General features: G+C 31.7%; 2 protein-coding genes across 6 annotated transcripts; both read right to left on the bottom strand.

Moving 5' to 3' along the window:
• Positions 1–1090: 1090 nt before the first annotated feature.
• LOC108567634 (putative ankyrin repeat protein RF_0381) lies at positions 1091–5335 on the bottom strand. Of its 4 annotated transcripts, XM_017928228.1 has the most exons (8): positions 4750–4944; positions 4436–4608; positions 2993–3107; positions 2462–2932; positions 2327–2407; positions 2100–2268; positions 1624–1871; positions 1091–1573 (listed from the first exon to the last, which is right to left on the bottom strand). In XM_017928228.1, exons 3-8 carry the CDS (start codon positions 3098–3100, stop codon positions 1253–1255), a joined length of 1398 nt encoding a protein of 465 aa, XP_017783717.1. In that variant the 5' UTR covers positions 3101–3107; positions 4436–4608; positions 4750–4944; the 3' UTR covers positions 1091–1252. The 4 variants fall into 4 exon arrangements, with proteins under 4 accessions (XP_017783717.1, XP_017783714.1, XP_017783715.1 ...); XM_017928225.1 differs by lacking the exons at positions 4436–4608; positions 4750–4944 and adding an exon at positions 5092–5335; XM_017928226.1 differs by lacking the exon at positions 4436–4608 and having other exon boundaries at positions 4750–4969.
• A 3799-nt stretch (positions 5336–9134) lies between these two features.
• On the bottom strand, positions 9135–11835 carry LOC108567621 (NF-kappa-B inhibitor epsilon-like). Of its 2 annotated transcripts, none has more exons than XM_017928202.1 (6): positions 11786–11835; positions 10522–11275; positions 10361–10469; positions 10106–10307; positions 9906–10046; positions 9135–9373 (listed from the first exon to the last, which is right to left on the bottom strand). In XM_017928202.1, exons 2-6 carry the CDS (start codon positions 11199–11201, stop codon positions 9168–9170), a joined length of 1338 nt encoding a protein of 445 aa, XP_017783691.1. In that variant the 5' UTR covers positions 11202–11275; positions 11786–11835; the 3' UTR covers positions 9135–9167. The 2 variants fall into 2 exon arrangements, with proteins under 2 accessions (XP_017783691.1, XP_017783690.1); XM_017928201.1 differs by lacking the exon at positions 11786–11835 and adding an exon at positions 11344–11516.
• Positions 11836–15457: the final 3622 nt, after the last annotated feature.

The following is a 15457-nucleotide window of genomic DNA, read 5'->3' as shown; positions in this document are numbered from 1 at the left end:
ATTACAAAAATTGCTTGCATAAAGAGTGTCAAAGAGAAAGAAGGGAAGTTGCGATTTTGCATTGTTTGACCTTAAGAGGATATCATGTGTAATTTATTTTGGCAAAGTTTAATTTTAGTCAATATTTTTTTCCGATGTCCTGATTTAATTCTATTCTGTTTCAGTACTATTCTGTTTTATCCATGTTTGTTTTGTCCTGTTCTCTTGTATAACGATCTGTTTTATTCTGTTTTGATAAGTCACGTTATGTGCTGGTGAGTTCTGTTTATTCATGACACTCTTTGTAACGGCTTTGCCAGAAATTGAAAAAAACGCGCTGAATCTTTCTATATAAAGTTGATAACAAAATAATCAGTGCTTTGTTTTAGTCAATACAATTTGTATTTACATTTCAGACTACCTGTCTTCGTTAATGTTGTCATGTATTAGTTCCTGCATAAGTCAGTGACGGAATTTCATTTTTTGGTCACCCTGCAGCATATTATTCGGGCCACTAAATCTCTCGACATTTTTCTTAAGTAGCAAGGTGCCCCTTGATTTGAAATAGTGAAAATAATATTTCCATACACAAAAGTTACAAAAATTGATAAAGGAGGGGCGATATTGCAGTTCTGCCACTGGAATTAACATATGGGGAAGTTTCGTCATTCACCTCTACTAAATCACTGCCATTTCAGCATTCTCATTAATAATATTCCGATCATAGTAGTTCCGTAATAATCCCGAGAGTCGCGACAATAACAATCGGCTAATACGAGAGTAAAATTCCGGCAATAGCCTGAGTCTTTCATATTTTAATTTATTTTTTAAAAATTGTAATTTATTTTTTTGTTCATATTATACTAACATATATTCTTATTAATTTACTACCAATTTCTGTTCTTCGTAAATATTTGCACCCAAGGTCAGAAAATATATAAATTTAGTTAAAATATTTCTTTTGTTTCAAATTCTCAATATATTTAATGCAAACTATAATTAGTCTAAACCTAATACTTCCAATTATAGGATATATCAATGATATGTATATGTTGTATGACCCATTATTGTTTGTGAAATCTGATAGTTCATCATAATTAAAGACATGGAATCAAATTGAAGGTCGATATATTTCCTGTATACATTATTATTTTATCACATATTCAAGTAGAAAGATACAAAAAACCTTATATGTAGTAATAATAACAATATTGATTATTAATAGTAATAATCCTGTCTACAGTACGTAAATTAATATAATAATAAAAAAAACTTAACTGTAATCAAATTTAAGATACTTGATTAAACACTTAGGTATATCGAAAGTATCGGCAATATTCAAAAGATCCGCTCCGTAGTGTCGTCTGAGCAGAAGTCGAGTTTGCCTTCTCAAAGAAAGCGGTTTTGAAGCAAGATCTAACATGTACGACTTCTGCTTTTGATTCATCACATTATTTCTACGGATCATGCATGGATCGAACGATTCGGATGCCTCCAGCAGCAAATAGAATATCTCTTCAGTGTTGGGAGTCAACACATTATGTAAAGAATTCAGTAAACCGTCCGGATCTCTAAACTGCGTCTTCATAACAACCTAAAGACCATAAGCATTAGTTGATGAACGCACAAGATAAATATTTGTACTTTAGCTCCGTATTGCAATAATAGGGTGACAACTGAAGAATTCGGGTTCTCATTGCTGGCCAAGTATTCGACGAGGACGGGTCTCAGCTGGGAATTCCTGTCATAGATGTCGTTAAAGACCTTCAGATTCGGATCGGCGCCGACTTTCAGCAACATCTTCAGGATTTCCAATCTGTTTGTTATATTATCAGCACTTGCAACGTGAAGAGGTGATCCGATGATTGGTGAGCTGCAGTTCACGTTGGATCCTGCAGATATATTGGAATCAACATTTCCGTGAAAACAAAAATTGAAATTGAGATCAGCTGATCAACAGATCTGTTTTGATTTTCAAGCAGACGTTGTATATCAATAGACGAATGACTTTGAAGTCTCATCAGCTGATCCCCAATTGGAGTGGAGCCAACTATCAAAGACTCGTGATTTGCGTATGCGTTTGCCCGATTTTTCCGAGTATTTATTTGAGTTCTAAATACCTGATCTAATTAGAAGAGAAACGATATTCGAGTCTCCTTTGAGTATGGCCAAATCCAGAGGACTCGGTTTACCGACTTCAAAAACTTCGTCGTAGTTCAATTTGCTTCCCTGCTTGATTAGCAAATTTATAATGTCTATATTTCCTGATAGAACGGCGTAATGCAAAACCTACAAATAATAAGAATTAGTGCGTAGAGTAAAGGAATTTAAGCGGTTGAATATTTACGGTTCTGTAGTCGTTTCTCTCGTCAGTGATAGCATTAACATCGGCGCCGTATTTTAACAGAAGCAATACAGTCTGTAATCCCTAAAAATATCCTTCATAAAAGCGAATTTTTGTTTGCTTCCTCGAATCACTTACACTAGGTTGTCGAGCGGCTTTCATCAGAGGCGTGAGTCCAGCGCGATCTCTGCTCTCAGGATTTGCACCAAAGGTCAACAAGAGTTCGAGGTATTCTGGATCGGTCACCAGATTGATCTCGGATCCGAAGAAGTAACGTTTGTTCGTATCTGCTCCGTGTTCCAGCAATAACCTGACGATCTGCATGTGCTTATTCCTGATGGCAAGGCGCAGAGGCTCATCGCAAAGGGTTGTCCTCGGAAATTCCTCGTTCGTGTTTTCGCGATAATCCACTTTTGCTCCAGACAATAGAAGAAGCTTTACAACTTCGTAATAGCCGTGCTCCGCAGCCAAATGTAAAGCGCTATATCCACACTCATCAACAGCATTGACCTCTCCTCCTCTGGTCAACAAAAGTTGGGCTGCTTCATAATATCTTTGCCATACGGCATAATGCAATGGCATTAAACCTTGGGTCACTTGCTCATTGACCTGGACGAGGATAACAAAAATTAGTCTAAAAGTAAATACAAAAGAATTAAATTCCAGCACCTTAGCTCCGCATGCCAAGATGATCCTTATTTCATCCAATGGGACCATCCGAATTATGGAATCCGCCAGCTCTCGCTGCAGCGGATTCGTAATGAACTCCGTGGGCATTCTCAACCTGCAAAAAGGAAAAAGGTCATCAACTCAATAATTATCCATTGTTCCATTGTGACAATGACAACTTCTTGGCAAGCCTCGAAAGCCTTTCTTTGGCGTACCATTTCGTTTCATTTTTTTTATAATTATTTCCGCTTAATTCCCCTATCTCTAGAAACAGCTGTCGCCTGCAGTTGCGAATCTATTTGTGGACGCAAGGTCGTGGCCAGCGGGAAGTATGTGCGAAAATAGAATATTCTTTGATTTGACTGCAGCTTCCACCGTCGTGTTTTGTATGCAAAATGTCATTTTCTAATCGTAATCATTGGATTCGCTGCCAATTGCAGGATGCGCGTGTCGAAAGGCCAGAGGGAATACCCGTAACGCAATAGGCATAGGTCAGAAAAGTATACAAAATCAATAAGTTTTATTATTTTGAGTACCATTGTAATTCAAAGTAATAATGGTGTGTACCATTTTCGAATGTGTACAAAATAATGCATTTAAAATGGTACATAAAAATAAATAGATGGAATGAATATAAATCAAGAAAAGAAAACCATGGAATATTTCGGTTTTGAAATTGAAACGCATGACGAAAATGACGATGTTTCGAAATTTATTTGCTAGAGTTCCACTTGGAACGCTCGTTTCGTGTAGAAAGTGCATTTCCTCACTGCCAATAATACATTTTTTAAAGCATTTTAATGCTCGTTTTAATTTAGTTCTATTTATTAAATATAATTTACTAACTTGATTTTTTCAACAGAAACGTAAGATAATTTAGATTAAAAAGAAATATAAGCATTTTTTTTCAAATATAGATATCAATATGCTATGATTTATTTCTTAAATAGTCAATTTAAACGTTCATTTGTATATTATGTGTCACCAGTGCCTCGTATAGTGCGGGATATCTGAAATTGAGCAACATAAAAATAAACAGTACATTGTGACTGTATACAGGAAAAATAACGATTATTTATTTGTAAAAAATAATAATTTTTTATACTAAATTTATAGATTTAATTTTTATTTTGCTTAATTTAATTTTGAAACCATACCTTTGTAAATCCGCACTTATCGTAGCCGCACTATGTAAGTTATTACTGTTGTAATCTATACACTATTACAAAATATATTAATAAGAAAAGAAATTAATATTAATTGAAAACGGAGAAATAATATAATCTAATTTTTCAAAAATACTCTTACTTCAATGACTGTTTTGAAATATTTAAATTGATTTGTTATAATAACGTAATAACTTCATTAATTAATAAGGATGAAATAATATATTATTTTAATTTAAAAAATATACGATGTATGTGCAATATTATGATTTCTTACTTCAATTGCGCTGGTGTTGTTGCTCAAAGATGAAGAAACAATTAAACTTCACTCGTATTTTGCTAAACTGTAGTTCTTTTTATGAGAAAAAGCAATGTTTTGTTCTGGTGGTTGATATTGCAGTGAATATATTTTCCCCTATAGGTCCTATCGCTGTGACGCGTTTGGAAAAACTGGAAAACGCGCACAATTACGCCTTTATTTATACATACTGAAGCGGCCAAACATCACACACACTCAAAACAACATGCATCCTGAAAATATCCGCCCCGCAGAACAAAAACTTAATGCGATTAATATAATTATTTATTTACATGCGTCGCGACGCTCAACGTCTTCAAAACAAGTAAAAGAGGGTCGAGGGGGTCGGTGCATCGGTAATCTCGGACACGGCCAATCGGCCGAAACTATGCATATTTTTTTACGCCTTTGTTGTCGTCGAAATAAGAAGAAAATCGAGGTCCTTTTCGGGTGGACTGTACTGGGCCCGATGCCAAAGACGAAGTATACGAGAGCCGTTTTTATTAAGGAGATGATCTGATCCGATCCGATGCTGCGGTCTAGTCGGAAAACCCGAACCATGCATGCCTTCAACTCATCAGATGCAATTCTCTTTCCGATCATCAAACATATCCATCCATTCGCAATAGACGTACCTACGCACTGTCTCCCCGCGCCAATTCCTGGTCCTGTGAAATCTCGTCATCGTTATTACTTCCCCCAATAAAAACAAACCAAAACAATGGACACACAAACAAAACGCGCACTCGATTTCGACCTTCTTGTAATATTTTCTGGGAACTATTTTTCTCCGTTATCAGGATACGTCTAATTCATATAACCAATTCGACGGTCTATTCTAATCCGAGACGTTTGAGTGTGCATGTGTGGTGTGTTTGTGTGCTCTCGCTATTTTTAAGAACACAAATTCTGACCTGCACACTAGGCAAACAAACACCTTCGTATTACATAAGAATTGACTTATTTTTACGATAAAGTTTGATTCTCAGGAATCACTTGCATCTATCTCCATAATCATTTTGTAAACAACAGCAAATGAACTTCTCATTAGTCTGAAAACATCAACAACGCAACATGTGCTAATGAATTTGTTTACAAATTATTATTTATTTACAATATTTTTCTCAAAAATAATTCTATTTACATCAAACGTTACTAGTTATTTACGCTATATAGGATAAGAATTTATTTTACGTCGTCTTATTTTGATTTGCATATTCAGAACAATGTTGTTTACCATTTACCAAGGTTCCTACTTGGTAAATGGTAAACAAATTTGAAAGTTAATATATCATTATACTTTTAAGTAAATATAACGTTTTAAAACATAAGTCTATGTGCATAAATAAAAAAAATATTAAATAAATTATTAATAATAACAATAATTTATTGGCCAGAGTATATGTACAAAAAACATAAATGAAACCAAAGAGAAAAAATATAAAATTGATAAATACACTAAAATATTAGAAATTCACAATTAAATCCTGAAAATAACAATTAATAAACAATAAAAAATAATAATTAAATAACAATCTGGCCAAATCGCTATCGACATTAAACGCTTTAAATCAAACATTTCTGGTTATTTACGTTAAATCGAAAATATAATTTCTAATTATGTTTATATTATTTACATATTCAGAACAATGTTGCTTAATATTTCGTTAAACCGTGATCTCTTAAAAAGTCTATTTGTTGTACTTCAATCTAATACCAGAGATTTTAATGGTTTAACTACTACACTCATTGCTCTCTTTGTTTAATCAGAAGACATATTTATGTATTTTACTTCAATTCAATGTTTGAAATATCCAAAACAAAGACGATAATTTGAATCCCACCTAAATTTAAAAAAAAAACAAAAAGGTTGCGGAAATAGGGTTGTAATTATTTATTTAATTAAAGTTTGGCAAATTTCTTTATTTACTGTACTACTGTAGTTTCAGTATTCTAAATAATAATAATAATTTATTGGCCAAACATTAATACATAAGGAAAAAAAAGTACATTCTTTACATATAAATAAATAAATTTTAACATACAATAGAAATATATATAATAATAGGCTGCCCAAAGGGCTAACGACCGGGGTCTTTCCGCCCACAGTATTCTAATATTCAGTGTTTATTTATTCTAGTTTCAATATTGAAAGTAATTAATTGTAGTGTGGAAACCTTCAAAAGGAACCACGGCTGGTACAAAACCGAAGCCTGTGAGCAGACGTGTTGGCCACTGACTTTTTGCCCATACCGGTATGTCTTCGTGCTCTCGTTCCGCCCTTGCCCTGTTGAGTCAGGTACACTCGCCATCATCCGCCTGCCTCACTAAATTTCTCTTTCTCCTTGGTAGTCATTATGCCCTTTACGTAACCCACCACTACGTTCCATCTATCCTGACTCTCCGTAATGACTTTTACCATGTTATCCGACTCCGATTCCAGTTCGGCCACCAGTTGCATCTGAAGAGGGTGTGCTCTAGATCAGTGACTCTCATAGTGTGGAAAAATACTTGGGGGGGTCGCAGAAATGTTGAAATTTTTAAGTGTAAGATCTAGATAATCTGGGCAGTACAAACACTTAGGGTCGTTCTTCTTGATGAAGTGGAGGTATTTCCCAAAGCACCCATGCCACGATAGTACTTGTGTGAGACAGAACAGCATTTGGAAATTCCTTGACCAGAAGCCCTGGGGCTTTGCCGATTTTTATTATATCACGTGCTCTATCAAGTTCGTTCTTTGTGAACGGTAGCCATAAAGAATATTCCTCTTTCTCGTCAATGGGGTTTAAGTCTATTAAAAAATACACATACATATTATGTACACAAGTTTTAAAAATGATGTAGCAGGTGCACAATCCTGGACTTCTCTTCTCATCGTCACTCGTTTAGCGAATCATTTTTTTACAATTCATTTTGCTCGTTATGCGACCTCGCTTACGGGCGTTCAACTGTATTTATAGTTTCCTTCACGTGTTCTCCACCTTTGTCACTGGTATTGCCGTCTGGCTGTTTCTTCTTAGTTCGGCAATCTCGTTTAATACAGCAATATTTGACATCTTGTGACTTCGATTAATCCGGTCATTGTATATACTGTGAGCTAATGCGGCTCTTGTTGAGTCAAGAGCGGCTGCCATTAAATTTTTATTTTTAAATTGTATTACTAAATAATAATAACATTTATTGTAACAAATCATAATACATATTAAAAAAAAATAACATAATATAACAAGAAAATTAATAAAAACAAATTGATCTGCTACCGTAGGTAATTATGCCATTATATTTTTAAAATGTTGAAATAATATATTCTTTTTCATAATTATATTTTGTTTATTTGTTTTATGTTCTTATATGTGATAATATGCATTTACATTAAATAAAAGAAATGAATTTGTGTACCTACGTGTGGCTCTTTTTAAAATATAAAAAACCGAATTAGTGAGGGCAAACCTCAGATATATACAATTAGTACAAACAAAAAATTATTTTTTATACGAAAATGATCATTTATTTCCCTTTAGTTGCTCAATTAGTCTGATTTCAAACTATCATTATAGAACAATTCTTAACAATGATATTACAAATAAATTATTAACATTATTAAATTTAATTTTCCATCTCTTCATAAATTGGTTGCAAAAAACATAAATTATTTCATTAAACATATACTACTTTAAATCTTGTTTATAATTATAAAGAGTCTAGTTTATTTCAATTCTATTTACATTCTATTTCGAACAATTTTGTTTACCGTTGCTAAGCAAGTAAAAAAGGTCTAAAATATATGCGCTTATTGTGTTGCTACATTGTTGTCAACAAGTTAATAGACAAGCTATAGATATTTATATTCATTTATATAATTTAACTGAATATATTACACGTAATGGAAGAAATATCCTAAAAAGTTGACAGTCATAATCATCTATGCTAAGGGTCCCCAATCATATGCCTGCGGATACCATTACGCCCGCCGACCATTTTACATGTGCCCGCCGCTATGCGGCCACGATAAAAAAAAATGTGCATTATGTGTATTATTGACTATGTCAAACTATAAATTTACCTTGAAAAAATAAATGGTGCCCGCCGCCCAACCTCCATTCTAGAATGTGCTCGTGGGTGCAAAAAGGTTGAGGACCCCTAGTCTATGCTACAAATTATGGGATCTTTAATATGTAATAATAAATTATTTTTATTTAAAACGTGGTCTATCCTGTTTCTACAAACGGTTTTTCAGTCTTCATTTATTTCGTAGATAAATAATACACATGCTTCTTCGCGACTTTAATTGTTACAGCTACCGAATATGGAACATTTTCTAAAAAGTAATAAATTCATTTGAAATAGAAATAAAAATAATATGACCCAAGGCGGCATAAACTGTACTAGACTTCCTAATTAAATGTAATATACAATGTAATAATAATCTCATGATAGGTAACAAAAAAATATTTCGCAAAAATGCATTTTTCATATCACTAAATAATTGTATAAGTTAGGAATTATTATTGAAATAATAAAATTTGTTAATGAATTAATCACATAATATACAACAAAAAAGAGTAAAATTTACTACTTTATGCGAGTTGTAATCAAAATATTTGTACTCGAGATTTCAATAGGTAAAATTAACATAAAAAAAAAATTACTAATATATTACCAAATTAAATATAATTATTTAAATATGTACATTTAAAAAAAAGATGCACAACTATTGCTTTTTTCGTTTCGTCGTTCGACTCGTATCGCCGGTACGTTTTCGTTTCTGAGCTATCTCAAAACTGTTACTAACTATTAATTGTTTTATTTCCTGGTGCATGGTCGTCATATCATCCGTCAAATCCAAGACCGTTAATCCTGCGAAGTTCTTTATCGTAATATCAGCTCCAGCTTTAATCAGCAATTCTACAGTTTCGACTGCAACGATAAATAAGATATGTATCAAAGATATACCCAAATAATACATAAAAAAGTATAAGTATAAGAGACAATAAGAGCATAATAAGAAATTTTAATTCTAATGAAGTAGTAATCAAGATTTTCATAAATCAACCATCTTCATAATACCCATTAAATTTAATGAAACAGAAGATACATTTTTAATATTATATCTGTTAAAAATGTCGTCGCTTACACAACATATTTGTTTGTAGTTGTATTGCGACCAAATTGCTAAGAGTATTCTAGTTCCTCACTTTAACACGAGAATAAATGTCGAAACCAAGTGTACGTTCGTGTCATCGTGGAGTAAGTTTATGCGAATGAAGATGCAAATTTTCAGTCCGATTCGTATATTACTTTTATAGTAATCAAAATATATAACCATAATACAAATATACAACCTCAAACTTTGTTTATATCGTACTCGCTATCTAAGCTAATTGGTAACTCGGAAATTCCTAAAATAAGCGCCATATCCTTCCTTACATATTTGTATCATGATATATACCTGCATTATTTTCTACTGCATAGAATAAAGCCGTCCGTCCCGACTTCTTATCTGTGACGTTCAATTCGACGCCATGCTTTACTAACGTATTTATATCTTCAATGTTGTTTTCAATTGCGCTAATCATCAGTGGCGTGTAACCTATCAAATAAATAGTATGTTAAGCATAGTATAGTCGATTTACAGTATTGCATATCTACCATCATGATTACACTGATTTATGCATTCAATATTATTCCATACATTCAACGCTTGTAGCGTTTTCATATAGTTCTTAGTTGCTGCTATGTGGAAGCAGTTGTTTCCTGAATCATCGGTAAAATCCATTGCTGCTCCAAATTTTAACAACATCTTTGTGATTTCTATTGGTGCATTGTACATAACAGCCAAGTGAAGAGGAGTCTGAAAATTGTACCTTTAATACTGTATATAAATGTTAATAAAAAATGTATTACCAATCCATCAGAACACTCCAAATTGATGTCATTAGTTTTGATCTTTAACACTATACACTGTCGCGTCACTGATATTATGTCATGATCCAATACTGCATGATGAATGGGACTAAAATGTTATTAATTAATTAAAAAAAATAATAAAAATGTAAAATATTCACTAATATCCATCATTATCAGGTATATCACATTGAACCCAATATGGGTACACCTTCAATTGGAGGGGATCATCAATTTCATTTTGAACTTTTGGAAAATTCAAACTTGTTCCCATATTCACATTTGACCCAATTAATGGTGAAGACAATGTTATCTTAGGGTCAACAAAAACATTAGATTCATAAATATTATCCACATTACTACAATCATTAGTATATTCTTCACCAGCAAAAGTGGATATACCAGGTTCTACATTAATTTCATTACTCACTACACTTGTTAGCTTCAATTGCATATTATCTGATTGTTCAATTTCATTTTGTGCTAATTTACATAATACTTTGTTTTGCTCGAGTTCTTGTAACTTAATATTTAACTCTTCATATTTCTGTTTCAATTCTTCATATATTTTCAACAGATCCTTATAGCAGTTACATAATTTACGGCAAGCACATTCTTGTTGATTTTTGTTTGTTTGTAGATAAGAATGTTTCTTTATTACTTTATACGAGTGTTTGGATATTGGCTCTAGAAATATATTATTCTTGGGAAGCTCTGTTTCACCTCTTTGTGGTACTGAAATTTCTTCACTGGTTCCATCTGCTTTTATACAAGGGATCTTTATGAACTTTTTCACTTCAATCTTTTTATCACTTTCAGCTACTGGTGCAGTTTCTGTCATTATTTTAATTGATCTCTCAATTGGTATAAATTTGCCACTTTTCACTTTAACAAATCCAAATAGTTTTTTTGAAGCTGCAAAACAAAATGTACATATTATTGAGGTTATTAAACCAGTATCACTTAATAAATGAATAACTCACCCATTATTTAGTCTTTAACTTATGTTTCACATAAAACGTAATTGAACGAATAAATAATAAACAGTGGAATTTATACAAATGACTGAAGCACGGGATTCCCCTAAATGCTTGCCAGATTGTAACCATTTTAACCCAGTACCAAACTATACTAATAAGCACAGGTCTGCCAACACATATTTTCAGTCAGTTATAATAAAAATTAGGGTAATTCCCTACAGCGAATGTAATGTATTTTTGATCCAAATTATACACATGCAACCAAATATACAAAATACGTTTTATAAAACATGTTATCTTTTATAGAAAATTAGAAAATTCAGTACAATGATAATTTCAATTTTTATTTATAGATGTATCAACATTTTTCTTAAGGTAAATTTGTTTTATTTTCGTAGCATCTTTTGTCATCATCAATTATTACTTATTTATTTAATGTACTAACCTTATAAATACTGATATTGTTACACACGTGCAGTACTTACTGAAAATTACTCACTCACAATGACGTTATCTATCTTTATACATGCCTTATATCAAACGCTATATCACATGACCTGTGGTCGGGAGTTCCCCTGATTGAAAACAAAATGTTGTTGTAAATTGTTCTCAACAAGTATTTCGTAAAGTTAAGACGTATTAAAAATATTATAGAATTATATTATTTTTGGATATATTGAGAATAAGTTGTATTAACTAACAAATTAAAAACAAATAGATGTAATGATATATTTTAGGATATGATTCATTTATTGGTAAGTTAAGTAACTATGCTTATTTTGCTTTTATGACTAATAAAGCAGTAATGTATAAATATATAGTTCCTGGTATGTCAATAAAGAAAATAAGGTTAACATAGCAAAATTATAAATAAAGAAATAGCAGAATTCTGCATATGAAATTTAAAGATGAAAATATATTATATTTTATACAAATGAAGAGTAATAATTACATAAATATTGTTTATATTGACTACAATTTATAAAATGAAATAGTAAAAGTCAATTCAACTACTTTTTATCTTGTATTGATTCTTTGGTTGCCTAGTACTATAAATTCTAATTTGAAAAAGAAAATTACATGTGCTTCCATCTTATACTGAGATGCTAAACCTAGATCATTTAAAAATATACTATATTATGTAGTTAATATTCTGTATAGCATTTGAATACATTAATTGAAATTTTAATAAATATTATAATTAATTACTATCACGTTTTATAAAATATACAATAATTTAATAAAGTAGAAAAATACTTAAAAATATAATTCAAGACTTGTCCAATAGATGGCACCGTATGGTTTTTATTTAAATATCCCATTCGAGAGAATAAATCTTTCGAGGTCTTTATATAATAATTAACTAAGTTGGAATGAATTATTACCCTTTGATACAATCATAAATATAGAGTACTAAACTAATATTGAAGCAAGTTGTTATTGATATTAATGATTTTATTACAAATATTTAATATAGTTTGAGTATAACTCATGGACAACATAAATTAATGATATTTTTACCTGGCATATCCACCAAATGTTGCTTAGATATTGTATCAACAGCTTTTCCTCGCGTAGATCGGCTTCGAACAGTTTGGATTCGCTATACCGGCTGAAAAAACAAACTAAATTTTGTTTGCTATAATAAAAATAAATTTTTAAAACAAAAATTAGTACACATTAGTTTTAATACATAAATGTTCGTCAGCGACAACATAACAAGTTTGGGAAACCGTATATCATACTTCCTTGATCCGCACCCTCACATGGGACTATTCTTACAGTCAGCCATTCATAAGAAAAAAACCCACATTTAACTCTCCAAAAACGAAATCAAAAATACGTCAGCAGAAACTCAAAGAGCCGAGGCCTTTAGCATTTGTACAGCAATCGTCGGAGGAAGAGATGATTGAGGAATTATTGCTCTCGTTCTTCCGTGAACTTGACGATGTCCTTTGTAAGAAAAGTTCTAAAGTTCTAAAATCAAAAATTCCGATTTAGCTCCAAGTATTAAAATGTTAGGAAGCAAGAATAGAAGTAATATATTAGTTCAGCGTTTCCCAAACTTTTTGGTCCTGCACCACCGTTTGCACTTACAAAATTTCCGCGAACTCCCCAAAGAATGGGTATGTATAGAAAAATATCCAGGGTCCATCTGTCATTATTTTTTCTGCGACCTCCACTTTCAGAATCAGTGCCTTAGTTCATTCACAGAAGATTCAGAATGTCATGAATTAGAACGCTAGATCTTTCGCTAGTCTACCTACCATATAAATGTCATGAAATACTCCAATACACCTAAATAATTTTATAATCTATCGTCATTATCTAAGTCGTGTCAAAGGTTTTCCTAATCCCGTTATCATACGTGGGCTCTAACAAAAGATCGCTAAATTAGCTGAAAAATAAACAAAATAGTAACAATTTAATTTTAATATTTTTAATTTTCATCCTTTTGTAATTTCTCTACATAATTTCCATTAAGCCCTTTTAAAGTAAATCGACATCATCATTTTTGTTACTGATTTTTGTTGTCTTGCTTTACCATGGAATGCTGCTTGGTTCTCAGGTTATACTTATAAAATCACCTAATCAAGATTCATCATCTATTACGATTTTACTAAAAGTGCTAGAATCTCCATTTGCAAAATTGTCCAAGAAATATTCGGCAAAACGAACACGTGCCTTTATTTAGTCATTTAAAAATTGTGGAACTCATCGAGCGGATTTATTCGTGCAGCCAAATTAATGATTTAATATTTGCGACAGAGCCATGACATTCAAGTCCAGTTCATCAACTACCATTTCCTGTGTCATTCATGGATCTTTGTTAATTTTTGCCTTCACCGGGGTTACATTTGTACCATCAGGTGAAGATTTCGGGCAACCTTCATCATGTTCGTCCTCCACAGAAAAAGGGATGAAACACTCCATATGCATTTTGGAATTCTTGGAAAATTTGCATAGGCTTGAGTTGATGTCGAAATCCATAAAGAATGGCAAACCAATTTTTCATTCCATCCTATCCATTCTTACCGATCTTCTTGAAATTTGACATGAAATATTGTTAGACTTTAATAAATTTAGAAAAAACTTTTGGAAATAGAAAGCTTATATGCAAAGCGAAATAACATTTTAAAATATAAATCTAAACTTGATCATTTGTGTTTTGTTTCTCTTTCATTTAACAATCGTTTATATGGAGTTATTGCATTAAAAATTGATAGCTTAACAATAACTCTTAAATCAGGATTTTTTTTGACTTTAAATCTTTGGTTGTTTACATTTTTTTGGTAGGCACTTCTTACATTTCGTATTCTTTGTCTTCGCTACTAACAAGTTTTCTTAAATTGTCTATTCAATAATCTGCATTAAATTATTTCGTTACATCCATTTCATCGACATTTTCAAACCTATTGATTGAACCATCTAGATCAGTGATTCTCAAAGTGTGGGTCGCAGAAAAATTGACAACAGATCAATCCAAGATATTTTTCTACACATACCTAATCTTCTGGAGGTCGCAAAACCTTCGTATCAAAAAGTTTGAAAAACGCTGATCTAGATAACTTATTTTCTAATTTTGTTGTTCTAGTATAAGTTCAGCCTATATTTTGAGCCTCCATTTAAGCATTTCTTATAGTCTTCTTTCCAAGAACTATTCATGTTTTCGGACAATTGCGGACTACGTTATGAGAAGTAACATGACTGTAATACTTTTATTATGACTTATTTATATTTTATTGATAATTTAATTACAATTTATTGGTTTCTTCAAACTCATAAGTTAAATATAAATTACAAATAAAATTCTTACCTTAATGGAGTTTTTATTTCATTTAGGATATTTTTTTATAGTAATCCACTAAAATTTTTAGGTGATCAAAAATATTTAAGTATTTAACTTAATAATATTAAATTAAATCATGTAATTTTTTTTTGTCGTGTAATTTTATTACAATCTGTTCATCAATGTGAACATTGAGTAAATTTAGGATCGCGGTAAATTTAAGATTAGATAGATAATCTTTTTCGGTGGATAGTTACCATTATGATATTTTTTTCTAATTTGTAGGTTCGCTGTCATCTTGTGGGTTAACTTCAGTAGTATATTGAT

The sequence above is a fragment of the Nicrophorus vespilloides genome, unplaced genomic scaffold (genome assembly GCF_001412225.1).
Source record: "Nicrophorus vespilloides isolate i.1.1-1 unplaced genomic scaffold, Nicve_v1.0, whole genome shotgun sequence".
Lineage (NCBI taxonomy): Eukaryota > Metazoa > Arthropoda > Insecta > Coleoptera > Silphidae > Nicrophorus > Nicrophorus vespilloides.
The sequence above is the reverse complement of the archived record's forward strand: the minus strand, read 5'-3'. Positions and strand labels throughout refer to the sequence as shown.